The sequence below is a fragment of the Amphimedon queenslandica genome, unplaced genomic scaffold, assembly GCF_000090795.2.
Source record: "Amphimedon queenslandica unplaced genomic scaffold, v1.1 AMPQUscaffold_13105, whole genome shotgun sequence".
Taxonomy (NCBI): Eukaryota; Metazoa; Porifera; class Demospongiae; order Haplosclerida; family Niphatidae; genus Amphimedon; species Amphimedon queenslandica.
In genome coordinates, this window is record NW_003546659.1 from 35,559 (window position 1) to 62,005 (window position 26,447).

A 26,447-nucleotide genomic window follows, 5' to 3' on the forward strand; every position below is an offset into this window, starting at 1 on the left:
ATGGTATATCACTTTTTAGAAGCACATGCTCAAAATTGTAGGTCACTACACCTGTCACTGTTGTATCCATAGTAAACCATGTGGCAGTGATGGTAAGAATGATGTATCCTTAATCAAACCATATGCACATACTGCTTTGATTTGATGCCAGTATCTTACCATTATACTGTAGCAGTTTCATCATAGTATCTATCCATGATCATACTTAGTCATCGTTGGCCTTACCCAGCTTTTTAAATAATTATTGTTCTTACAAAATAGGAATGTCACACACTGACTTCATCAAGTTTAGATGTAAGTTTATACAAGTACACAGTCACGTAATAATAACTTTACACACACACACACACAGTCTCACTCCAGTAGTTAAATCACAAACATTGTTTCATAATCACAAATCAAAGAAAAGAAATACATGCACATGTGTAGTTAATGCAATTGGACCATGTAGAGTGCAATAAAAGTTGTTCATGTACTTCAATTAGTAGGAGTGGATCAAAGCTTATTTGATTAGAAACTTGTGACTTCGAAGTCTCAATCTGTTCATGTTATTTCAAATAGAACACTGGAAGAAAGTCATAATGGGTAATCTAGCATAATTTAGAAATACTTTTCTGGGTTTGTTTTCAGTCATGGTTCATGCACATCAATGGGCTGAGACTGAGTTACTGGTACCAAAGTATTGGAATAGGAACTGAGACGGCGAAGATGTCAAGGGTTCTTCTAGAAAGTCTCCATCACCAACTGTCATACCAACATCATCAGAGGGAGGAAGAGGATCATCAACATAAGATAATACTAAAAAAATTATTTCTTATGTACTTATTATTAGAGCATATTTATTACAATGTACAGTATAAGATAAAATGTTGACGGGGATTTTACAGTATATTGGCGGATTGACAGATTTATATAAAAATGACAAAATAAAAACCGCAAGCAATAATTCCATTTATGTGTGTGACCACACCCACATTAATTTTAGTTAAAAGCACGGTTAAAAGCCGCTAGCTAACATGGCTTTACTATGTTTCCTTAAGCCAGTCTCTAAACCAGGTGATAAAGAACACAATCTTCCAGAAAGGCACCGTCTTTCTCTAATAATATGTTGTACATGAACCACACCATACCGGCTTAAGCAAAACCCCACCTAAGGGTGGGGATACAATTAATTGTTAAGAAATCACCAATATTAAATCCACCAATAAGCTAGCCATCACAAAACTGTCAAAAAACTACCGTCAACAAACCCTCTTATACGGTATTAGGACATACATGTACAGTACAAAGTACAAACAAATAAAAATGCCAAAACACATTAAACATGTTTACACGTCATGTAAATGGTGTGCCCTATGAAGGCTACATGTAAGTGAGTGATACACATGTACAAGTATAAATTTAAAATTTACCAGGAGGTACTGAATGATGATGATGGAAAAGAATTAATTGGAAGGAGAAAGGCCAACAGCTATGAAAAATAAATATTAAAATTAATAAACTGATTGAACTGAGCATGCATAAAATTCTTTTAGTGGGCGGGAATAATAAAGGTCCTTCACAATCACTTAACATAAGAAAACTAAACATACATGTATGTGATATACAAAAAAATGAAAAAATGAAAATGATATCAAAAAAATGAAAAAATTATGGGGCCATTAAAAAAATGGACTGTAGTCTTTGCTTTTTCCTTACTTTTAAAATGGCTGTAACTCAAAAAATTTTTGTCGGAATGTTTCTACATGTACATAACATAAGTACATGTACATAAGTTTGTATTAGAAAATGTAGATGTAATAAAAATTTGGAGTAATTTTAGAGTCTGTTTTTGTAAAAAAAAACCAAAGGCTATAGCCTAGGATATTAATTTTTTGGTTTTTTAAAATTGCCATAATCCAAATTTCAAAAAATAGAAGTTGGAATCAGCTCAAACTTTCTAAAGATATGAATCAGAAAATGTAATAACAATTTAGGGTGATTTCTAAACCATTTTTTTGAAAAAAAAAACAATGAGCTATAGCCTTGGGTATTTTTCAGAATTTTGGCGTTTACTTAAAATGGCTGTAACTCAAAATATTAAAGTTGGAATCAGCTCAAACTTTCTACACAGCATAAGGACATCAATATGCATTAGAAAATATAATAAAAATTTGGGGTGATTTCAATACCATTAAAAAAAAAAACTATGGGCTATAGCCTTTGGTATTTTTCAGAATCTTGGCATTTTCTTAAAACGGCTGTAGCTCAAAAAATTAAAGTCGGAATTAGCTCAAACTTTCTACACTGCATAAGGGGACATTAATATGCATCAGAAAATGTAATAAAAATTTAAAGTGATTTTGGAGCCATTTTTTGAAAAAACCATGGGTTTGGTATTTTTCAGAATCTTGACGTTTTCTTAAAACGGCTGTAACTCAAAAAATTAAAGTCGGAATTAGCTCAAACTTTCTACACTGCATAAGGGGACATTAATATGCATCAGAAAATGTAATAAAAATTTAAAGTGATTTTAAAGCCAGTTTTTGAAAAAAAACCATTGGCTATAGGGTACTTTTCAGAATCTTGGCGTTTCCTTAAAATGGCTGTAACTAAAAAAAAATTAAAGTCGGAATCAGTTCAAACTTTCTACACAGCATAAGGACATCAAATGCATCAGAAAATGTAATAAAAATTTGGGGTGATTCTGGAGACATTTTTTGAAAAAAACCATGGGCTATTATAGCCTTGAGTATTTTCAGAATCTTGGTGTAAAATGGCAGTAATTCAAAAAATTAAAGTCGGAATCAGCTCAAACTTTCTACACAGCATAAAGACATTTATATGTATGATAAAAATTTGAGGTGATTTCACAGCCATTTTTCCTAAAAATCTATAGATTATAATACAGGGTATATACATGTACATATGTGTATACCATGTACTATGAATGAAAAAAGTCTAGTGATAATTTATGTAATCCATCATATCTAACCTTTTTTTAGTTGTTAATGGTATTGTTCTTTTATACAATAAATGTACCATAAAATGAATGATCTATTAAATAAAAGGGGGAGTCAGTTTATAAAATAGGTGTGGTTAAAGCCACACCTTGGTTAGTAGTTTGTGCTGGTGCTTTTAATAGCAGTCTCTTGTTTTAAATGGAGGTTCTCTCTATAATAATCAATATCTAAGTAGTAATAACTTCTCCCTCTCTCTCTTTACAGTACACGCACCTCTTCAATTCATTCATCATTCCTTCAATACTAGTCTGATTCCCTTTAACAGAATGATTATTGAGGCTAGAGTATTCCCAGTAAAAGTTTGAATCAAAACTCAACAATGTCCCCACTGAGCACTTTGATCTGGTTCTCATAATTATAAGCCACACCCACCACAATGACCACATAAACATTGTCTTACCAAAAGCTGAGAAGAGAGAGAGAGAAAATCGAGGAGAAAACAAAATAAATCTCCTCGACTCGTGTGAATTATGTCAGCGTAATCTTCTTTGGTCACTTCCTAGATTAAACTCTCTGGTACTTCTTCTCTTCTTTTCTTTGTTGCTTGTTCTCACTGGAGTGTCTCCTGCTTGTGAAGGACCTTCAAAAGAAGAAGAGAAAGGTCACTTTGTGTCACTTTTGTGCTTACTTTCTGCCGCCATCTTTGAGGAATGCAATTAGTGAATGAGCCAGGCTCAACCAGCCCTTATTCAGCCCCACCCCCTACTACCCTAACCTTTCTGCAAGCTAAAAGTAAACAATGGCGACTAAGGGCAGCAACTATTCCTCTCCTCCTTCTCTCTTTTCTTCACCTTTGACTATTGGTAGGTAATATTCATTATAAGTACTCAGATTTATAATAATAATATTTTTAGAGCAACTTATTGATATACTTCACCTGTTAAAGAGATGTGGTTTCCCTCAGAGGAGATGGAAGGAGCTGGGACTGACAATAGGACTACACAAGAACACACTGGATGCCATTAAAATGGACAAATACACAACAGATGATTGTTTGACAGAGTGTCTCTCCCAGTGGTTGTCCAAAGCTGATAATGTTGACAGTAAAGGAGGAGCTACTATTGACTCACTGTCAGATGCTCTTAAATCTATGAATGAGAATGTTGCAGCTGACAAGTTAGATCAAGAGAGTAAGTTAATCACTGATTGTATATATTAGTATTGACTGTGTGTGTGTGTGTATTCATTATCTAGATCATAGTATGTGTTTGTCACTGGCTATTGATATATTCAACACTCGTCGTCCACTCCTTTCTCAGTCTCTCTCTGATCCTGTCAGTGTAGCTATTATGCTTCAAAGAGAGGGTGTCATAACAGGACAAGTATTGGCTAGTGTGGAATCAGCTAGTCCCTCTGTTGCTAGTCAACGTGAAGTCCTGTTAGATGCTATTATAGTAGCTATTCATGGTAAATATAGCATACTACAAACCTTTGCTAGTGTGTTGTGCAAATTCACTGGTAATGTAAAATTAGGAACAGTTATACAAAGAGACTATGGTGAGTTAGCAGCTAGGATTTGCACAATTATATTTTTTATCTTTTTAGACAAAGCATTTAATAACAAAAATCAAGTGATATCTGACGATGAAGGTATATCAATAGAATATTAATAATTTATTTTAATGATGATTTTTAGCTCAGGAATCTTCTGATTCTGATTCCAAGAAATTAACACCTACAAATGGTGAGTGGTAGTTATCAACAAATAATTATTAATTTGTATAATTATTAGTCACATTATGTCTTTTCTGCAGTTGCTCCACTTTACATTCCACAATATAAAAGTCAAGATTTTGATGTCCTTTCTGCAAAATTTGCTAAAATGTTTTCTAGCATTCGCAAAGTTATTTCTAAATGTCCTCCTCCTTTAGAAGATCTTAAGACATTCATTGAAGATTTTAACTCTGACCTGGAAGCAGAATTAAGTGCAATAAAAAATCTTCAAGGTGTCATGCGTCTAATTAGAAAAAATTGCAGTCTCATCAATATTGTAATTCTTGAAGCTGTTGTTGAGCACTTCGAGATTGATGATGCTCAGAAATACATTGATGATTACAAGAGGGAAATTGATGAGTCGTGTCGTAATTTATCAGTTGATTTGTGCTTGAATGAGCCATTTGATGTAGTTAGGGCTAGTCCTCCTCTTAAATGTGAAACAGCTACTTATGTACTTGGATGGGAAGCTACTGAGCATAAGCTAAAGGATGTTACAGATATCGTATCAAAATCTTCTGGTAAATTTGTGAAGCTGGTTGACATCAAAAGCACTCATTCCATCACCATCACATGCTCCTTCCCTCACTCTCTCACTGGAGCTCTCATTATAAAATTGAGTGAGAATCTTGAGTTATTAATAAAGAATGGTCTAATGATGCTTACTGTTGGGTACTGCACAATATGGAAGAAACAAAAGATGCAAGTATGTGTATGTATACTGTCTGTAATTATCATTATAATCCTGTATTATAAAGGAAATACAGGAACCACTGGAAGAGGAGATAAAGGAACAACCTCATGATACAAAGGTATAATATTTTGTGTTTGATTATTTTATTATTATAATCAATAGAGACATAAAGAACTGAAAGAAACTGCACAGCAACTAACAAACATACTTAGTGAAAAAGAAAAGGTACTTGTTTGTTGGTATTACATATACAGGAGGAATCAATTCTTCAATGTATAGACCACTGGAAGTGAAAATTGTTTGCGTAGGAAGATTAATAGAAATCTTTACGGCTGTAAGGCGTGATTTAGGATAAAATAAATTCCAGCCACCATTTTGGTTGGCACTTTCAATGGAGAACAAATGGGCCGACATAAAAACAAACCTGTATTAAGAATTCTGGAGCAAATTTGACCAAATCCTTTACAGGAGAAGCTTAAATGCAGCTGTTTTTTCCTATAACAAATTAACAAGCACTTTTTAGCTATTGATAGAGCTAAAGCAGGTAAGTGAGGCATTTTTTTGTGCCTCCATTGACTTCTATAACAAACTTGCCAACCAAAATGGCAGCCAGTTATGATGTGTGGGTGCCACTGGGCAGATACCGTATATAAAATTAATGAAATTCATATCTTTTCCAATTCTCACTTCCAGTGGTCTATAAGAGCATATTGTTGGAGCGTGTTGTTATATTAGTGTAACTTATTGATGGATTATGAATCACTGCTTATTTCACGATAAAATATTTACATGAAGGAATTGAATAAAATTAAGGAAGAAATACATGAAGAACTGTCATTAATAAAGAAAACTAAGGTTAGTGATAAATCAATATCAAATAGCTGCATGTTGAGCAACTCAAATAAACCAAATTTATTTATCTATTTACCATAATTTATCCCTCCAAAATTACCTGTTGTAGACAATATAAAATACTGTTGATCTAAATTAGTTATTAGTATATAGTGTAATACTAAGAGTAGATAATTAATTATCTACTCTTACTAATATTAATATTATGTTATTGGTTAAACCATTGTCTGCAGTAGTATAAAGTTATTACAAGAGAGAATGAGCCTAACAATGCTTCACCATGACAGTGCATCTACTCTGCTGATGATACATTTTTAGATTTTGTGATCAGCTAATTTTAAGTCAATTTGCTTTTAACTTTTCGTAACTTTGTGATACAATGCTATGATACTTATTATTGGTTAAAGAACAAAACTAAAATATATAATTAGTGAGATAAAAAGCAAAATCAGCAATCAAAACATATGCTGTATTGTTGTATAATAACTAATAAACTATCAATTGGTATCAACAAACAGTCATAAGCATTCACTAAAATTAATATAGTAAAGAAGCATTAACATTAGCTATTTATATCTGCAAATATTTGAACAATAAGTCTATTAGGACGTTAGTTATTACAAGTGGGAGTGATATTATATATGACACTGTCAGCATATGCACTGTCATGGTGATGCATTGTTAATGCATCACAATGACAGTGCATATGCTGACAACACTTTATAGACAGTGTTCCCTGCATCGGCTAATCTATTCTGGTTACTAGCTTCTGTAGACTTCTCTCAAATTGCTATGTCCAGTAAGTATTGCATAATGCCTAATAAAGATGACATTCATTTCATTCATTTAGCAAAATCTCAAGTGGGAACGAAGCAACAAAGTCAAAGTAGACATATTTTAATAAAATTGTCATGTATATGCATTTTTACAATTAGAAAAGTCTGATGTTGTAAAACTACCCAAAAAGAAAGGGCCACATTATCCATCATGGTTATTTGCTCATTTTTGTGATGAACTGGTCTCAATTCTCATTAAAGATCGTGATCTTTTACTTCATCTCACTGATTCTGTTACGATCAATCTACTGAAGCACCCAGTTGACATGAAAAAAATACAGCGAAATTCACATTCCATTATTGGATGCAAAATGCTTGCAAATGCTGTCTTGGAGTACCTTAGTAAAGCAAAATGTCCTGATTATGCCATATGTGATCTTTTGCTTATACTCGAAAGTGAAGGTAATGTAGAACTAACATCCTTAGTAAATGAAATCAGAAAACAAGGTATGTAAATTTTATCAACTAAACTCCTAAATTTATTTTCTACATAGCTGAAAAGCACTCATATAATATTAAGCCTAAGACCAATATCCAGGTTTTTTTATCAGTAGCTCATGGTTAGTTGACCATTAAGTTTTTGTTTGTTTGAATAATTTCTTTTATTAGCAAGCCCCAAATGTATTCAAAATTTTCGAACCAGTTTCCAGTTGCCTCTTGATCCAAAATGCTCTCTAATGGTAGTTTCAGAGTTCATACCATTAAATAAAGTCACACTGAAAGGCGAGAATACAATAGGTCAGATGTCACAATTGTCTATTGATGAACTCTGCAATGTGCCACCTTCCTCCTGGATACTAATAGAAGGTGTATCTGGCATTGGAAAATCTACATTAGCCTATGAAATGCTTAAGCAGTGGAAGGATGGCACTGCTTTGCAGAATTATTCTTATGTTTTATTGTTACGTTTTCGTAATGAAAATGTGCATCAATATTGGTCCCCATCAAAAGTAACACAATTAATTCAAGAGTGCTTAAATGAGCAATATCATGAGCAACCAGATATATTGAGCAACAGTGGCCAAGATTTGCTTTTAATTTTGGAAGGCTATGATGAACTTCCAAAGAAAGAGTTAGAATGTCACGCACAAGTTTTTTATCAATTGAACAGAAATTTTCACAATGCTGTGGTCGTTATTACAACTCATCCTTCATTTTCATACCAACTCTCTGATAAAATTTTGTTTGCAAAGAAAATTGAAATTATTGGATTTGATAAACCTAACCAAGATCAATACATTAAAGTAGCTTTTAAAAATGATAAAGCTAAACAGGATCAGTTTAAAGAAAGCATAAAAAGCTGTCCTATTATTGCACAACACCTTAGCGTCCCCCTACACTTAGCCATAATGATCAAGGTATTTTCAAGTAGTACACAAAAGCTACTACCTCAAACAATAACAGAATTGTACGAGTCTTTTGCAATGATCTTAATTTGCAAAAATTCACCCCAAAACGAAGAAAGTATCTTTAAAAAATGTTGTGAAATAGCATATGAAGGTTTACTCAAGCAACAAATAGTATTTGATTGTGATGAGACAAACACTCTTGGCTTAATGCAGAGAGAATCCAAAATACCAGGCAAGGATGGGGGAATAAAAGCAGTTTCTTTTCTTCATTTCAAAATGCAAGAATTCCTGGCTGCTTATCACATGCAAGCTGAATTTTTGTTAAAGGAACAAAAGAAACTTTTTGAAAAGTACAATAGTCATCAACAACTTTTTCCTACAATGCACTTCTTTTCAGGGCTCACAAAGCTTCAAAAAGACCTTCACAAAATTGTCAAACTGACAGGTGCATATACATTTCCCCTTGATCAGTTTTATCATCTAATGGAGATAAAAAATGATGCTCTGGTTTCTGAAATGCTGAATGAAAATGGAATGATTGATGTGTCACGTGTATCAAGAGCTATTACAGTGCAAGATTTCTACATATTGGGGAGATGCTTTGGCCTTTCTTCATGTTCTTGGAAGTTTGGTTTTACAATTCGTGGCTTAACAAGTGAGCATATGAAGATGTTTGTATCTGGCTTTACTGATGTATTACCTTATGTGCAATCACGACAGTCTCCGAATCTCGAGCGTATTGTTTTATCCCTTAACCCAATTGGTAATGAAGGACTAGCTACCTTCCTTAGTTTACCACGATCAGTTTTACGTACAATCACCGAATTTTTTTTACGAGCTGCATCGTTGATGAATAATGACTGTTTTAAAGATTGCATAACAAAATTTGAGCATTTTCATGCATTAGAAACTTTTCTGTTTCATGACAATGAGTTTAAAGAAGGTGAGCAGCAACAGCTAATTGATGTCCTCTGTACATTGAAACACCTTGAGAAAGTTTCCTTTTCCAGCCTCAGCCCTCAGGAATGCTTCACTCTTTTATCACAATCTCATTTAACTGAGCTGGAGCTTTATGAACTTTCTTTTGAATCAGTTGAAGAGTTGTTGATCTCATTAACTCAATGCATGACACTTAAATGCATTGAGTTATATCAGTCTCCAATAACAAAAGAAATTGTAGAGAGAAGTCTTCGACATTCTTTGCCTCACTGTACATTCAAGGAATTGAAACTGATCAATTGCAAAATTGATTCTAAAATGGCCAATTTAATTATTGATGCAGCTATGTATAGTCCAACACTTCAAGTTATTGATCTAAGTGACAATGTCATTGATGATGAAGGGGGTTGTTACATTGCCAGCAAATTGTGTGCACTTTATCAAAAGTTGCTGCCAAGTCCAGCAAAAAAAATTACACAGCTATTTTTACAGCATAATTGCTTCACTGAGACATCCATTAAAGAGTTTACATGCAAGTTAATTCAGCTACCTTATACCTTTACCATACACCTCTCACTGCAATGGAAGGATTACATTGAAACCAAATTGAGACATGTTGAAGAATTGCTACTAATAAATGTTCAAAATGATAATTTAGTTCTACAAGCTAGACACGAGCCACAACATGGCACCCAAGCTCCCAGTGCTACCGATAGTACTAATGAGGATGATACAGAGTCTGGCTGGAATAAAGTCAAAAAGAAAAGAAGAGGTCGTCCCTCTAAATAAACAATTGGTTTTAAACATTGCCTTTCCTTTGTTTGTCTCCTTTTATGGAGTGCTTCATTTTGATTATTTTGTTTATGTGATTGATATCTGTTTTTAGTAGCTTTAGTTATGGCTAGCTGTTATAAAACTGTAACAATACACATTATTATTATTGTTATTAACAATAATAATAATGTCTTATATTTTATTAATTTGTGTAATTAATTACTGTTTTGTAGTAGTAACTGACTATTGTAGTTATTACCTGGGCCTGAGCAGCCGGTTGTTTTGTTCTTTATTCGTCTGTGTGTGTATCCATTGTCTATCCTTGCACATGCTATTTTAGTTCTGGTTGTGTACTGTTTTTATTGCTACAAAGATAATTCTTTTTAAAACTGAGAATTGCTATCAGTCACTATCGTGGTTTGTTAACACATTAGTATACAACAATTATTATAGTAATTATTTGTAATACTTATTTATTATTATAATAACATTACAAAGCCCCTTAATGGAGCTGTCCTGTCCATAAATATGGGGTCAAGATCAATGTAAAATTTGATCTACTCATATAATTTTTAACAATAGTATAATGCTGTGATCAATAGCAACTAACTTTTTCTTAATTATTCTCAGGCATAAATTTTTAGGTCTGAATTGCTGCATGCATTTTAGTTCTAAATAAATGTCCAGCATCATTTTTCTCCTATTTCCAGTCAATACAAAAAGAAAGTGACCTCTCTCTTTCTATAGAAAAATGATTAAAATAAAGTCTGAACACTCCTACAAACAATTTTTTCATGACTAATATTAATATCATGTTAAGTTAAACAATTGTCTGTAATAGTATAAAGTTATTATAAGAGAGAATGAGCCTAACAATGCTCCACCATGACAGTGCACCTACTTTGCTGATAATACATTTCAGATTTTGTGATCAACTAATCTTAAGTCAATTTGCTTTGAACTTTTATACAATTTATAATTTCAGGTAACTTTGTGATACCATTCTATGATACTTATTATTGGTCAATTATATAGTACAGGGAACAAAATTAAAATATATTATTAGTGAGATCAAGAGTACATAATATTAGGTGAGATGAGAGGCAAATTCAGCAATCTAAACTTGTGCTGTGTACCCCATAGCATAATGTGCTTAGATTTGAGTAAATCATATCTCAGTTTATCGTGGTCCTCTAGTGCATTATTAATTAACAACTAATAAACTATTGATGAGTATGAACAGACACTGATGAAAAACCTCTTTTAGCGACCAATTGCAAATGCATTCACTAAAATTATAGTAGTAAAGAAGCAGTAACATTATAACTCATATCTGCTATTATTTGAACAATGACGGTTAGTTATTACAAGTGGGAGTGATATTATATGACACTGTCAGCACATGCACTGTCATTGTGATGCATTGTTAATGCATCACAATGATAGTGCATGTGCTGACAATACTTTATAGACAGTGTTCCCAGCATTGGCTAATCTATTCTGGCTACTTGCTTCTGTAGGCTTCATTATGTCCTGTAAGTATTGTATAATCCCTACTATGGATGACATTCTTTTCATTCATTTAGCAAAATCCTCAAAATCTCAAGTTAGGAAAAAACAACAAAGTCAAAGTAGGTTTATTCTAATAAAATTGTCACATTATATGCATTTTAACAATTAGAAAAGTCTGATGTGGCAGAGCTACCCACAGCGAAAGGGCCACATAAACCACATTATCCATCATGGTTATTTGCTCATTTCTATGATGAACTGGTCTCTATTCTTATTAAAGATTGTGATCTTTTACTTCATCTCACCAATTCTGTTACCATCAATCTACTGAAGCATCCTGTTGACATGGAAAAAATACAGCGAAATTCAATTTCCATTATTGGATGCAAAATGCTTGCAAATGCTATCTTGGAGTACCTTAGTAAAGCAAGACGTCCTGATTATGCCATATGTGATCTTTTGCTCATACTCGAAGGTGAAGGCAATGTAGAATTAACTTCCTTAGTGAACAAAATCAGAGAACAAGGTATGTCAATTTTATCAGATGTAACCTAAATTCCCAAATTTATATGTAGCTGAAAAAAACTCATATAATATTCAGCCTAAGTGCAATGTCCAGATATTTTTATCACTAGTTCATGGTTAGTTACCTATGCTAAGTTTTATTTGTTTGAATATTTCTTTTTATTAGTAAGCCAATCATCCAAGTGCATTGAAAATTTTCGAAGCAGTTTCCAGTTGCCTCTTGATCCAAAATGTTCTCTAATGGTAGCTTTAGAGTTCATACCTTTAGATAAAGTCTCACTGAAAGGCGTGAGTCCAATAGGTCAAACGTCACCACTTTCTATTAATGAGCTCTGCGACGTGCCACCTTCCTCCTGGATACTAATAGAAGGCATATCTGGCATTGGAAAATCTACATTAGCCTATGAAATGCTTAAGCAATGGAAGGATGGCACTGCATTGCAGAAATATTCGTATGTTCTATTGTTACGTCTTCGTAATGAAAATGTGCATCAATATTGGTCCTCGTCACCTAATGTAGTACGATTAATTGAAGATTGCTTAAATGAGCAATATAATGAGCCGCCAGATATATTGAGCAACAGTGGCCAAAATTTGCTTTTGATTTTGGAAGGCTATGATGAACTTCCAAAGAAAAAGTTAAAATGTAACGCACAAGTTTTTTATCAATTGAACAGAAATTTTCACAATGCTGTGGTCATTATTACAACTCGTCCTTCATTTTCATACCAGCTCTCCAATAAAATTTTGTTCACGAAAAAAATTGAAATAATTGGATTTAATAAATCTAACCAAGATCAATACATCAAAGTAGCTTTTAAAAACGATAAAGCTAAACATGATGAGTTCAAAGAAAGCATAAAAAGCTGTCCTATAATTGCACAACACCTTAGCGTCCCCCTACACTTAGCCATAATGATCAAGATATTTTCAAGTAGTACACAAAAGCCACTGCCTCAAACAATAACAGAATTGTATGAGTCGTTTGCAATGATCTTAATTTGCAAAAATTCACCCCAAAATGAGGAAAGTATCTTTCAAAAATGTTGTGAAATAGCATATGAAGGTTTACTTGAGCAACAAATAGTTTTTGATTGTGATGAGTTAAACACTCTTGGCTTAATGCAGAGAGAATCCAAAATACCAGGCAAGGAAGGGGGAATAAGAGCAGTTTCTTTTCTTCATTTCAAAATGCAAGAATTCCTGGCTGCTTATCACATGCAAGCTGAATTTTTGTTAAAGGAACAAAAGAAACTTTTTGAAAAGTACAATAGTCATCAACAACTTTTTCCTACAATGCACTTTTTTTCAGGGCTCACAAAGCTTCAAAAAGGCCTTTGCAAAATTATCGAACTGACAGGTGCATATACATTTCCCCTTGATCAGTTTTATCATCTAATGGAGATAAAAAATAATGCTCTGGTTTCTGAAATGCTGAATGAAAATGAAATGATTGATGTGTCATGTGTATCAAGAGCTATTACAGTGCAAGATTTCTACATATTGGGGAGATGCTTTGGCCTTTCATCATGTTCTTGGAAGTTTGGTTTTACAATTCGTGGCTTAACAAGTGAGCACATTAAGATGTTTGTATCTGGCTTTACTGATGTATTACCACATATGCAATCACAACAGTCTCCGAATCTCGAGCGTATTGTTTTATCCCTTAACCCAATTGGTAATGAAGGACTTGCTATCTTCCTTAGTTTACCACCATCAGTTTTAGGTACAATCACTGAATTTTTTTTACGAGCTGCATCATTGAAGAGTAATGACTGTTTTAAAGATTGCGTAACAAAATTTGAGCATTTCCATGCATTGAAAACTTTTCTGTTTCATGACAATGAGTTCAAAGAAGGTGAGCAGCAACAGCTAATTGATGTCCTCTGCCACGGTAAATTGAAAAATCTTAAAAAAGTTTCCTTTTCCAGCCTCAGCCCTCGAGAATGCTCTACACTTTTATCAAAATCTCATTTAACTCAACTGGAGCTATATGAGCTTTCTCATGAATCTGTTAAAGAGTTGTTCACGTCATTAAAAACCAAATGTTCTAAACTCATATCCATTGAGTTATATCAATCTCCAATAACAAAAGCAATTGTAGAGAGAAGTCTTCAAGATTCTTTGCCTGACTGTATACTCAAGGAATTGAAACTGATCAATTGTGAGATTGATTCTAAAACTGCCAATTTAATTATTAATGCAGCTACGCATAGTCCGACTCTCCAAGTTATTGATCTAAGTGACAATATCATTGATAATGAAGGAGGTCATTACATTGCCAGCAAATTGGAAGAGCTTCTAGTCTCAAGACCCAGACCATCCCCCAGGCTACAATTAGCTGGCGAAACTAGAGAGCTTCATAATTCAGCAGAAAATATTTTACAGCTATTCTTGCAGCATAACTTCTTCACCAAGAAGTCTATTGAAGAGTTTACAGACAAGCTAACCCAGTTACCTTATTCCTTTACCATACACCTCTCACTGCAATGGAAAGATTATGTTGAAACCAAATTGAGTCTTAGTCCACAAGTTGAGAAATTGCTAGTAATCGATGTTCAAAATGATAATTTAGCTCTAAAAAGAAAACAGCAACATCATAGCACCCAACCTAGTATTGCTTCTCTAACGTGCAATGATATACCAGCACGGCATGACGAAAGGCCAGACCTAGTTCCCAGTGCCACCGATGACACTGATGAGGATGATACAGAGTCTGGCTGGAATAAAGTCAAAAAGAAAAGAAGAGGCCGTCGCCATAAATGAACAATTGGTTTTTTGACATTGCCTTCCTTTTCTTGTCTCCTTTTATGGAGTGCTTCATATTGATTATTTTGTTTATGTGATTGTTATTTGTGTTTAGTAGTTTTAGATATAACTGTTATAAAACTGTATAACAATACACATTATTATTAGTTAACAATTATTATAGTAATTATTTATGATAATAATTTATTATAATAACATTATTCTATAAGAGCCTGTCAGAGATAAAGTATTGGGTCTTAATAGATATTGGGCCAGGATCAATGTAAATTTTGATCTACTCATATAATTTTAACAATAGTACATATATAATAATGCTGTGATAGTATCAATAGTAACCAACCTTTTTAAAATTATTCACAAGCATGAATTTTTTATAGCTCTGAATTGTTGCATTACTTCTGTCCAGCATCATTTTTCTCCTATTTCCAGTGAATGCAAAGAGAAAGTGACCTCTCCTTTTAGCGACAAATTATTCACAATATAGAAAATAATTAAAATAACATTTGAACACTCCTATAAACAATTTTTATATGGCTAGTGTAGTAACGGCTACTTTGAGTATCATAGTGATGGACAAAAATCAGTTACTTCAAGGTTCAACAAAAGACCATCAACCAAAATTAGAACATGTGTGTGGGAGTAGCTTAATTATATTATACATAATTAACAGTATGATTATTACAATGTACATTATTATTCCTTGAGCATTATTTAATATTATGTTATTGGTTAAACTATTGTCTGTAATAGTATAAAGTTATTATAAGAGAGAATGAGCCTAACAATGCTCCACCATGATAGTGCATCTACTCTACTAATGATGCATTTTAGATTTTGTGATCAATAAATTTTAAGTCAATTTGCTTTGGACTTTCCATAATGTCAGGTAACTTTGTGATACAATGCTATGATACTTATTATTGGTCAATTATATGGTACAGGGAACAATTAGTGAGATGAAAGGCAAATTCAGCAATTAAAACTTGAGCTGTGCACCCCATGGCATAATGTGCTTTGACTTGGGTAAATATTATCTACTGGTCCTATAGTTCATTGTTGTATAACAGCTATTAATGGGTATCAGCAGATAGTGAGATCACAGAAGAGCACTTTACCATTTATTTGAATGGTAACAACACACCATACACATGTATATGTCATTGCAGTTAAATTAGCTTTGGTATGCCATTGGGTTTATAGGGAGAACCCGGTTCTCAGGGTTCCCAAGGGCCGAGAAACCCAAGACCTGAGATCCTGAAGTGGCATTGGGCAACTAAAAACCTGTGAAAGTCATATCCTTATCCCACATTCCTATAAAAAGTTATTCCAGTTTTTCTTGGGTCAAAATCAATTGGGACATAGTATAGTGACCAATTATTAAGGATGCATTTACTAAAATTAATATAGTAAAGAAGCATTAACATTAGCTATTCATATCTGCAAATATTTGAACAATGACATCAGTTATTACAAGTGGGAGTGATAGCTATTTATGTGACACTATAGTAACAATGAATCACAATGACAGTGCATGTGCTGACAATACACTTTCAGTGTTCCCTGCATTGGCTAATCTATTCTGGTTACTTGCTTCTGTAGACTTCACTTGAATCAATATGTCCAGTAAGTATTGCATAATGCCTAATGTAGATGATATTCATTTCATTCATTTAGAAAATTCTCAAGTCGGAAGAGAAAAACAAATTCAAAGTAAACTTAATGTAATACTAAAAATTTAATGGTCACATTTATGGATTCTTACAATTAGAAAAGCCTGGTGGGGTCACAGAGAAAGGACAACATAATGATCTACATGGACATTTGAAACTGAAATATCCATCACAGTTATTTGCTTATTTCTACAGTGAACTGGTTTCTACTCTCATCAAAGATTGTGATCTTTTAGTTTCTCTTACTGATTCTGTTACTGACAACATACTGAGGCACCCAGTTGACAAAGAAAAGATAAGGCGACATTCACGTTCCATTATTGGATGCAAAATGCTTGCAAGTGCAGTTTTGATGTATCTTCACAAATCAAGATACCCTGATCATGTCTTATGTAATCTTTTGTTTATATTTGAAAGCAATGAAAAATTGATGCCTTTAGTGGGCAACATGAGAAAAAAAGGTAAGCAATTTACGTTGAATGAGTGATAAAATTTGCAAAATGATAATAGCTACACAATTTGATATTGAGCTTAAAGAAATATGTGATGTTCAGTTAGATCTATTGTTATCAGAAGCTCGTGGTCAGTTGATAATTTTGAAATAAAAATAATAATCCATCTGATTTCAGAAAGCCAGCCAGCTGCCAAATGTATTCAAAAGTTTCAAAGCAGTTTCCAGTTGCCTCCTGACCCAAAATGCTCTTTAATGGTATCTCAGGGTGTGCAAGAGTTCATACCATTAGATAAAGCCTCACTTAAAGGTGAAAGTCCAATAGGTCAGACGTCACGACTGTATATCAATGAGCTCTGCAATGTGCCACCTTCCTCCTGGATACTAATAGAAGGTGTATCTGGCATTGGAAAATCTACATTAGCCTATGAAATGCTTAAGCAGTGGAAGGATGGCACTGCTTTGCAGCAATATTCGTATGTTTTATTGTTACGTCTTCGTAATGAAAATGTGCATCAACAATGGTCACCATCACCTGATGTGCCACAATTAATTGAAGATTGCTTAAATGAGCAATATATTGAGCCACCAGAAATAAAAAGCATATTAGATAACAAGGGCCACAATTTGCTCTTAATTTTGGAAGGCTATGACGAACTTCCAAAAGGAAAGTTTAAGTTTCAAATGGAAGTATTTCGTCAGTTAAAAAGTGATTTTCATAATGCTGTAGTTGCTATTACGATTCATCCTTCATTTTTGTACCAGCTCTCCGAAAACATATTATTTACAAAAGAAATTGAAATACTGGGTTTCAATAAGTCTAGCCAGAATCGATATATTGAAATAGCTTTTAAAAATGACAAAAATAAAATTGAAGAGTTTACAGAAAGCATAAAAAGCTGTCCTATTATTAAACAATACCTCAATGTTCCCCTACACTTAGCCATAATGATCGAAATAGCTTCTAGCAGTTCACAAAAACCACTGCCACAAACAATAACAGAATTATACAAGTCATTTGTGATGATTTTAATTTGCCGACAATCAAAAATTGATATACTGGATGATTTAGATAGCCTACCTCTAAGTGAGAAAAGTATCTTTCAAAAAATCTGTGAATTAGCACTTGAGGATCAAATAGTTTTCGACTGCGATGATTCAAACACTCTTGGCTTAATGAAGAGAGAATTCAAAATTGAAGGCAAGGATGTCTGTATGAAAAGTTCCTCTTTTCTTCATTCAACCATAAAAAAATTTTTAGCTGCTTATCAAATGCAAACGGAAGAGAAGAAGGTTTTTAAAAGTTACCGAAATAATCGACAATTTTCAACCACCATGCACTTCTTGGCTGGGCTGACAGAGCTTCAAGAAAGCTTTGACACTATCAAGTTCTTGGGTGAACATATATTTCACCTTGATCAATTTCATCATTTAATGGAGTTGAAGAATGATGCTTCAGTTTCTAAAGTGTTGAATAAAAATAAAATGATTGAAGTGTCACGTATTTCAAGAGCTATTACACTGCAGGATTTCTATGTATTGGGAAGATGCTTTGGTCTTTCTTCATGTTCCTGGAAGCTTGGTTTTACAATACGTGGCTTATCAAGTGAGCATATAAAGATGTTTGTATCTGGTTTTAATGATGTAATGCCACAATCACAACAGCAACAGCATCCAAGTCTTGAGCATGTTGTTTTTTCTCTTAATCCAATTGGTAATGAAGGACTAGCTACCTTCCTTAGTTTACCACCATCAATTTTATGTACAATCTCTGAATTTTTTTTACGAGCTGCATTAATGAAAAATGGTTGCTTCAAAAGTAATTGCTTAAAAAAATTTGAGCAATTAGATGCATTAAAAATTTTTCTGTTTCATGACAATGAGTTTAATAAAGGTGAGCAGCAACAGCTAATTGATGTTCTCTGTACATTGAAACACCTCGAAAAAGTTTCTTTTTCCAACCTCAGTCCTCAAGAATGCTTCACGCTTTTATCACAATCTCATTTAACTGAACTGGAGCTATATGAACTTTCTCTCGAATCAGTCGAAGAGTTGTTAATCTCATTAACTCAATGCATGACACTTGAATGCATTGAGTTATATCAAAGCCCAATAACAAAAGAAACTGTAGAGAGAAGTCTTCAACATTCTTTGCCTCACTGTACACTCAAGGAATTGAAACTGATCAATTGTGAAATTGATTCTAAAACCGCCAACTTAATTATTGATGCAGCTACGCATAGTCCAACTCTCCAAGTTATTGATCTAAGTGACAATGTCATTGATGATAAAGGAGGTTGTTACATTGCCAGCAAATTGGAAGAGCTTCTAGTCTCAAGACCAAGACCATCCCCCAGGCTACAATTAGCTGGCGAAACTAGAGAGCTTCATAATTCAGCAGAAAATATTTTACAGCTATTCTTGCAGCATAACTTCTTTGCCAAGAAGTCTATTGAAGAGTTCACAGGCAAGCTAACCCAGTTACCTTATGCCTTTACCATACACCTCTCACTGCAATGGAAGGATTACGTTGAAACCAAATTGAGACATGTTGAAGAATTGCTACTAATAAATGTTCAAAATGATAATTTAGTTCTACAAACTAGACAGCAGCCACAGCATACATATAGCACCCAAGCACCTAGTGCCACCAATGGTACTGATAAGGATGATACAGGGTCTGGTTGGATTGAAGTCAAAAATCCTAGAAGAGGTCGTCCCCATAAATGAACAATAATTACTGGTTTAATAACACTGCCTTCCTTTGTTTGTTTCCTTTTATGAAGTGCTTCATTTTGACAATTTTGTTTATGTGATTGTTATTTGTGTTTAGTAGTTTTAGTTATGACTGTTATAAAAAAACTTTTAACACTATAAAAATTTCGTAAGTAATAACATATTGGGTCTAGTTTGCTTAACCACCTCATCAAAAATCTCTGTTTTTCTCTGGCAATCCAATGCTTCCACACTCCCTGATCACTATAGGACAACCTCTCTCTCTCACATCCTCCTTAGTCTCACTATACGTGCCTCTTTGCTATACTACCTCTTTTGTAGAAGGTTCCTCTTGCACTTTTCAATTTCTCTCTTGTTTATCTCTCCTTCCTTCACTTTGTTATACCTTTCTGTTTCTCTTGTTTTTGTCTTTGGGTTTAATCCACTTTATGTGTATGCGGACATATAGCTTATTATTTTGTGCATTATTAGCAGTTATGATTTATTATACAGTGCTAGGGTATGGTTGTTCCAGCTGTCATAGAGATGTTGTGCTGAGAAAGTATGTCCCATTGCTTTTTAAGTCCTAGACTCATCTATTATCAAGGACCTACTTGATATTATAATATGCACTATTTTCTCCCACCATTTTTCAAACCCCATATATACCAGTAATAATTTTCTTAATAGTATTTTTAAAGTATAGTGTTCTTTGTACATGTATGTGTACATATTGGGTTTTTATAATAAATAAAAGACTCATGCAGACACATTAGTGGGTAGTTAGACAAAATCTTTACTGGCGCTAACATACAAGTACATGTACATCAGGGTGCATAAATTTTAGGCGTAGTTAATGTGGCTGTCTCTGATTCTTCTAGTTCATATATAGATGTGCTCGGCAATTCTGCCATGCATGATCAATGTAAAATTTGATTTACTTGTATAATCTTTAATGATAGCGTTATAATGATGCTGTGATAGTATCAATAGCAACTAACCTTTTTTTATTTATTATCTGGCATAAATTTTGTAGTTTTACATAAAACGTCCAGCATCATTTTTCTCCTATTTCCAGTCAATGGAAAGAAAAGGTGCCTTTCTCTTTTAGTGACAAGTTAATAATGTGTTCACTATAGGAAAAAATGATTAAAATAAAGTTTAAAACAATTTTAGGACTAATATTAATATCATATTAAGTTAAACCATTGTCTGTAATAGCAGAAAGTTATTACAAGAGAGAATGTGAATATGTGACACTAACAATGCATCACCATGACAGTGCATCTACTCTGCTGATGATACATTTTAGATTTTGTGATCAGCTAATCTAAGTCAATTTGCTTTAGACTCTTAGTTTTCCTACAATCTATAATGTCTGGTAAGTTTGTGATACAATGGTATGATTACTTATTAATTTATGTCATTAGCAAAAATCCCAGAATCTCAATCCAAAAATATTACACAGTTATTTGCTTATATCTATGATGACCTGGTTTCTATTCTAAACAAAGATCGTGATCTTTTAATTTGTCTCATTGATTCTCTTACTTACAACTTACTGAGACATCTGGTTGACAAAGAAAAAATCCTGCAAAGTTCACATTCCATGGGATGCAAAATGCTTACAAATGCTGTTTTAACTTATCTTAATAGAGCAAGACATCCTGATCACTCAATAAGTAATCTTTTGCATATATTTGAAAATTACAAAAAATTGAAACCACTAGTGCACAAAATCAAAGAAAGAGGTATTTAAATGGTAATAATTAAGTAATATTTATAAACTAGTAGCTGAAATTAAACTTCATACAAAAATATGCAATGTTCAGTTACCATTACTTGAAGTTCAGGGTTAGTTGATGAACAATGAAGTAATTTCATTTTTGTGAATACTTTGTAGATAATGAGGCCAGGATACAGCCACTGCCATCAGTGCTAACACTAACTAAAGATCAAACTAATGTGAAGTTACGAAGCTCTTTCCGATTACCTCCTGACCCAAAACTTTTTTTAGCTATAGTTTCAGATTTCATACCATTGGATAGATTCTCACTGAAAGGTGAAAGTCCAATAGGTGAGACGTCACCATTGTCTATTGATGAGCTCTGCAACGTGCCATCTTCTTCCTGGATACTAATAGAAGGTGTATCTGGCATTGGAAAATCTACATTAGCCTATGAAATGCTTAAGCAGTGGAAGGATGGCACTGCATTGCGGAGATATTCATATGTTTTATTGTTACGTCTTCGTAATGAAAATGTGCATCAACAATGGTCACAGTCACCTGATGTAGCACAATTAATTGAAGAGTGCTTAAATGAGCAATATATTGAGCCGCCAGAAATAAAAAGCATATTAGATAACAAGGGCCACAATTTGCTCCTAATTTTAGAAGGCTATGATGAACTTCCAAAGGAAAAGTTCGAGTTTCAAGTCAATGTCTTTCAAAAGTTAAAAAGTCATTTTGATAATGCTGTTGTCATTATAACAACTCAGCCTTCACTTTCCTACCAACTCACAGGAAATATTTTGTTCACAAAAACAATCGAAATACTTGGATTTAGTAAGTCTAACCAAGATCGATACATTGAAATTGCTCTTAAAAATAACACAGATAAAATTAAAAAGTTTACAAAAAGCATAGTGAGCTGTCCTATTGTTGCACATTATCTCAATGTTCCCCTGCACTTAGCCATAATGATCGAAATATTTTCTAGTGGTACAAAAAAGCTGCTGCCACAAACAATAACAGAATTGTATGAGTCATTTGTGATGAATTTAATTTGCAGATCTTCAAATGATCAGACATTACACCAAAATTTCAAATGTCTGCCTTTGGAAAAGATTAGCCTTCGAAATCACTGCAAATCAGCATATGATAATGTATTTAAAAATAAGAAACACAAAATATTTTTTGATCCCAGGGATTCAAGTATAATTGGGCTGACGCAGAAAAAATCTAGAAGCGCAGTGGAAATTCCTTTACTTCACTTTACAATTCAAGAATTTTTGGCTGCTTATCATGTGCATATACAAAACAAGCCCATTGAGGAAAAAATGGAATTTCTTGAGAATATTAATTGTGAGCTTCCAACAACCATGTGTTTCATGACTGGGCTTATTACCAGTCATGAAAATATACAGTTAAATGAAAATAATTATTTTCAACTTAATCTCCTTCATCAATTAATGGAAATAAATGATGAGGCTCTAGTTTCTGAAGTATTGAAAAATAGAACAATAGAGGTGTCACGTCTATCAAGAACTCTTACACTGCAAGATTTCTATGTATTAGGGAGATGTTTCTCTCTTTCTTCATGTTCTTGGAAGTTTGGTTTTACATTACGTGGTTTAACATGTGAGCACATTAAGATGTTTGTATCCGGTTTTGATGATGTAATGCCTCAATCACAACAGCATCCAAGTCTTGAGCATATTGTTTTATCTCTTAACCCTATTGGTGCTGAAGGACTAGCTACCTTCCTTAGTTTACCATCATTAGTTTTACGTACCATCTCTGAATTTTTTTTACGAGCTGCATCATTGAAAAATAATGACTGTTTTAAAGATTGCATAACAAAATTTGAGCATTTTGATGCATTAAAAACTTTTCTGTTTCATGACAATGAGTTTAAAGAAGGTGAGCAGCAACAGCTAATTGATGTTCTCTGCCATGGTAAATTGAAAAATCTTAAGAAAGTTTCCTTTTCCAGCCTCAGCCCTCATGAATGTTTCACTCTTTTATCACAATCTCATTTAACTCACCTTGAGCTATATGAACTTTCTCTTGAATCAGTTGAAGCATTGTTGGCCTCATTAACTCGATGCATGACACTCGAATGTATTGAACTATATCAAAGTCCAATAACTGAGGGAATTGTAGAGAGAAGTCTTCGATATTCTTTGCCTGACTGCACACTCAATGAATTGAAACTGATCAATTGCGAAATTGATTCCCATACTGCCATCTCAATCATTGATGCAGCTATGCATAGTCCAACACTTCAAGTTATTGATCTAAGTGACAATGTCATTGATGATGAAGGGGGTTGTTACATTGCCAGCAAATTGTGTGCACTTTATCAAAAGTTGCTGCAAAATCCAGCAGAAAATATTACCCAGCTATTTTTGCAGCATAATTGCTTCACTGAAGAGTCCATTACAAGGCTTACTGAAGAGTTAGTACAGTTACCGTACAATTTTGCTATTCACCTCTCATTGCAATGGAAGGATTTCATTGAAACGGAATGTAGATCTAGTCCAGCAACAAATGTAGAGGAATCATCAGATGATAATGAAAATGATTTAATTCTACGTGGCAACAACAACATAAAACCCAATACAGAGTGGACTACAGTTCAATGTTAAGTAGCTCCCATAAATGAACAGTCTTAATAGCTCCCCGATAATTATATACATGTAGTACACTTTATTAACTTTTATTACTTTTTACTCTTCAGTGTGCATGATCTATTTTATTTTTGTGGTTTTATTTCTTAATTATATAGTTTTGGTATAATTACAATTTTCTAATAGCATTCCAATAATGTCTTTTCCTTTTCTTTATTAAAATACTAGTGTGCATATTATCATTATTTAATTTTTGCATTCTTTTTACTATTCACATGTTTTTTGCTGGTGTTTTAGCTTTGATTTTAATTTTCATAACAACAACAATAATGATCTATTACAATGAAACTCACATAAAATGGATCGTAGAGTATTAAATTTATCCAGATTAGATCTAGATCTACATTATAGACAAATAATAATGGTGATGTAGTAAAAATAACTAACTTTTGTCTCAGACAATAATAGAATTGTTTTAATTAATTAGCTCCTCCTTCTAAATTGTGCCAAATGGCAGAAAAGAGTGTGAAGTCTTCTAGGGGTTCGACGTATTCTCCTTCTATTTCCAGTCAAGTCAAAGGCGAGCGGACCTCTCTCTTATCCCCAAGACTAAAGAAGAAGAGGAGACACTGCTACACTTGTAAGTGGCTCATAAAATCAAAAGGCACGCTACTCGTGTTGGTATGGCTCGCCTTGATCCAGTCTTTCGACCCGGTGGTAGCCATATCTCAAGCTGGCCTCGGGGATTCTAGTCTAGATACAGTCTTTCTAATATATACTTGCTGCTCTTTCCTCTTTTATCTCTTCTTCCCAGTCATTGGGCTTTATGCTGATATCAAATTTGGCCACTTGCGTGTTGGCCAGCTATTAGTCCTCATATGCCTCGCTGCCACCTTTCTAATTGGACTTGGCTCAGGACTAGCCGAAAATGGGACAGAGTTGTATGACATCATACCATTTAGCATTGGTTTTATAGTGGGCAACCTTTCTCAGACAGCGTTTATCATCGTCATGGCTAGTTACGGGTTTGAGCAGCTTTTAGGCGCATCAAGTGAGGAACTCGCTGCTTATGCACACTGGTATTACTGGTGCCGTATATTTGGCTGGTTTCTAACTGTTCCCGTGATATGCTCCGTCAATATTAAATACGGTGCCTTAGTTGTGTACAGCTTACACATAATAACTCTACTGATTGTCCTGATTTTGTCTTTCTTCTCTAAAAAGTTGGGAGTCTTGGAAATGCATTCAAATCTTAATCCAGTCAAACAGATGATTAAAGTATTCAGTTATGCCAAAAAATACAAGTATCCTAAAAACCGCAGTGCTCTCACTTACTGGGAAGAGAATTCACCATCGAGACTGGACTTGGGAAAGGAGAAATACGGCGGCCCTTTCACAGAGGATGAGGTAGAGGATGTAAAGACGTTTCTAAAGATGTTGCCTCTTGTTGTTTGTATGACTTTCTTTGTCATTGTTATGGATCAGTTCAATCCGTACTTCTTCATGGCCGAGGTTGAACACAACGACATGACATTCGAAGATTGTCTATTCTCTTCGGTTTATTTCATAAATAATGGAGTCACGCTACTAGTGATGTTTCTATATCAAATATTCAAGCCGAGCTTTGACTGTTTATTACCCACCATGCTGAGACGAATTGGCCTAGGTATATTCCTAATCCTTGTCACGGAATCCATTTGGTTGGGAATAGACATGGCCGGTCACTTCAAGTCCGATAACATTAATAGCACTTGTTTGTTTAACGTACCACAATTCGACTTCTACAGTACCAGTGTCCACGTCCATTGGGACGTTAGTAGGTTGTGGATATTGTTGCCTAAAGTAGTCATGGGTATTGCTTTCGCTATAGCTATACCAACCAGTCTCGAGTTTGTATTTGCTCAAGCTCCTCATTCCATGAAAGGTCTTGTTATTGGTGTTTGGTTCATGTCAACCGGCTCACTCAAAATGATCGGATTCAACATGCACTATCCTTTCAAGCTCCTTGAGCATGTGAAGCCAAACTGCTCGTTCTATTACTACCTCACTAAAACTGTATTAGTTGCCCTATCTCTTATCCTTTTCATTGCACTGGCAAAGTGGTATAGACCGAGACAGAGAGAATTGGTGTATAACTCGCATGCTACCGTTGAGGATTTTTATGAAAAGGAATTCGAAAGGAGGAAGGAGTACCAATATGAAGAGAGAAGGAGGAGGATGAATGGAATAATAGAAAGAGATGTAGCTACCCTTGACATTAATGAGTATCTAAGCACACTTTATTGATCACAGA

General features: G+C 34.0%; 5 protein-coding genes and 1 long non-coding RNA gene across 6 annotated transcripts; 5 read left to right on the top strand and 1 right to left on the bottom strand.

The window, feature by feature from the left end:
• Positions 1-363: 363 nt before the first annotated feature.
• LOC109585189 (uncharacterized) lies at positions 364-793 on the bottom strand. The gene is made up of 2 exons (XR_002186374.1): positions 611-793; positions 364-565 (listed from the first exon to the last, which is right to left on the bottom strand). It is a non-coding gene; the product is annotated as an uncharacterized LOC109585189 (long non-coding RNA).
• A 3,410-nt stretch (positions 794-4,203) lies between these two features.
• Positions 4,204-10,555, top strand: LOC109585190 (uncharacterized). Its single transcript, XM_020001171.1, has 12 exons — positions 4,204-4,499; positions 4,548-4,592; positions 4,639-4,686; positions 4,757-5,421; positions 5,474-5,527; positions 5,572-5,634; positions 6,205-6,264; positions 6,988-7,060; positions 7,112-7,147; positions 7,197-7,544; positions 7,592-7,657; positions 7,707-10,555. Exons 1-12 carry the CDS (start codon positions 4,205-4,207, stop codon positions 10,172-10,174), a joined length of 4,221 nt encoding a protein of 1,406 aa, XP_019856730.1. The 5' UTR covers position 4,204; the 3' UTR covers positions 10,175-10,555.
• Positions 10,556-11,622: 1,067 nt separating this feature from the next.
• On the top strand, positions 11,623-15,108 carry LOC109585193 (NACHT, LRR and PYD domains-containing protein 4C-like). The gene is made up of 5 exons (XM_020001174.1): positions 11,623-11,694; positions 11,746-11,790; positions 11,841-12,197; positions 12,247-12,312; positions 12,363-15,108. Exons 1-5 carry the CDS (start codon positions 11,688-11,690, stop codon positions 14,960-14,962), a joined length of 3,075 nt encoding a protein of 1,024 aa, XP_019856733.1. The 5' UTR covers positions 11,623-11,687; the 3' UTR covers positions 14,963-15,108.
• A 1,215-nt stretch (positions 15,109-16,323) lies between these two features.
• On the top strand, positions 16,324-20,039 carry LOC109585192 (NACHT, LRR and PYD domains-containing protein 3-like). Its single transcript, XM_020001173.1, has 5 exons — positions 16,324-16,588; positions 16,640-16,675; positions 16,734-17,096; positions 17,146-17,217; positions 17,265-20,039. Exons 1-5 carry the CDS (start codon positions 16,582-16,584, stop codon positions 19,814-19,816), a joined length of 3,030 nt encoding a protein of 1,009 aa, XP_019856732.1. The 5' UTR covers positions 16,324-16,581; the 3' UTR covers positions 19,817-20,039.
• Positions 20,040-21,326: 1,287 nt separating this feature from the next.
• On the top strand, positions 21,327-24,416 carry LOC109585194 (NACHT, LRR and PYD domains-containing protein 14-like). The gene is made up of 3 exons (XM_020001175.1): positions 21,327-21,552; positions 21,596-21,655; positions 21,705-24,416. The coding sequence occupies exons 1-3, from the start codon at positions 21,411-21,413 to the stop codon at positions 24,170-24,172; spliced, it is 2,670 nt and encodes an 889-aa protein (XP_019856734.1). The 5' UTR covers positions 21,327-21,410; the 3' UTR covers positions 24,173-24,416.
• A 248-nt stretch (positions 24,417-24,664) lies between these two features.
• LOC105314104 (solute carrier family 15 member 4-like) lies at positions 24,665-26,440 on the top strand. The gene has a single exon (XM_011408054.1). It carries the CDS (start codon positions 24,665-24,667, stop codon positions 26,438-26,440), a length of 1,776 nt encoding a protein of 591 aa, XP_011406356.1.
• The last annotated feature ends 7 nt before the right edge of the window (positions 26,441-26,447 follow it).

What these genes read in the sequence shown, in the direction of transcription:
- LOC109585190 (XM_020001171.1), top strand. Translation starts at nt 4,205, where the DNA reads ATGTGTTTGTCACTGGCTATTGATATATTCAACACTCGTCGTCCACTC. An exon ending in AGTGATATCTGACGATGAAG is followed by an intron (nt 4,593 to 4,638) that starts GTATATCAATAG and finishes GATGATTTTTAG; the next exon opens with CTCAGGAATCTTCTGATTCT. An exon ending in CTCTCAAATTGCTATGTCCA is followed by an intron (nt 7,061 to 7,111) that starts GTAAGTATTGCA and finishes TCATTCATTTAG; the next exon opens with CAAAATCTCAAGTGGGAACG.
- LOC109585193 (XM_020001174.1), top strand. An exon ending in GAACAAAATCAGAGAACAAG is followed by an intron (nt 12,198 to 12,246) that starts GTATGTCAATTT and finishes ATTTATATGTAG; the next exon opens with CTGAAAAAAACTCATATAAT. An exon ending in ATTTTTATCACTAGTTCATG is followed by an intron (nt 12,313 to 12,362) that starts GTTAGTTACCTA and finishes TCTTTTTATTAG; the next exon opens with TAAGCCAATCATCCAAGTGC.
- LOC109585192 (XM_020001173.1), top strand. An exon ending in AAGAGAAAAACAAATTCAAA is followed by an intron (nt 16,676 to 16,733) that starts GTAAACTTAATG and finishes TCTTACAATTAG; the next exon opens with AAAAGCCTGGTGGGGTCACA. An exon ending in GGGCAACATGAGAAAAAAAG is followed by an intron (nt 17,097 to 17,145) that starts GTAAGCAATTTA and finishes AAATGATAATAG; the next exon opens with CTACACAATTTGATATTGAG.
- LOC109585194 (XM_020001175.1), top strand. Translation starts at nt 21,411, where the DNA reads ATGGGATGCAAAATGCTTACAAATGCTGTTTTAACTTATCTTAATAGA. An exon ending in GCACAAAATCAAAGAAAGAG is followed by an intron (nt 21,553 to 21,595) that starts GTATTTAAATGG and finishes ATAAACTAGTAG; the next exon opens with CTGAAATTAAACTTCATACA. An exon ending in ACCATTACTTGAAGTTCAGG is followed by an intron (nt 21,656 to 21,704) that starts GTTAGTTGATGA and finishes AATACTTTGTAG; the next exon opens with ATAATGAGGCCAGGATACAG.
- LOC105314104 (XM_011408054.1), top strand. Translation starts at nt 24,665, where the DNA reads ATGGCAGAAAAGAGTGTGAAGTCTTCTAGGGGTTCGACGTATTCTCCT.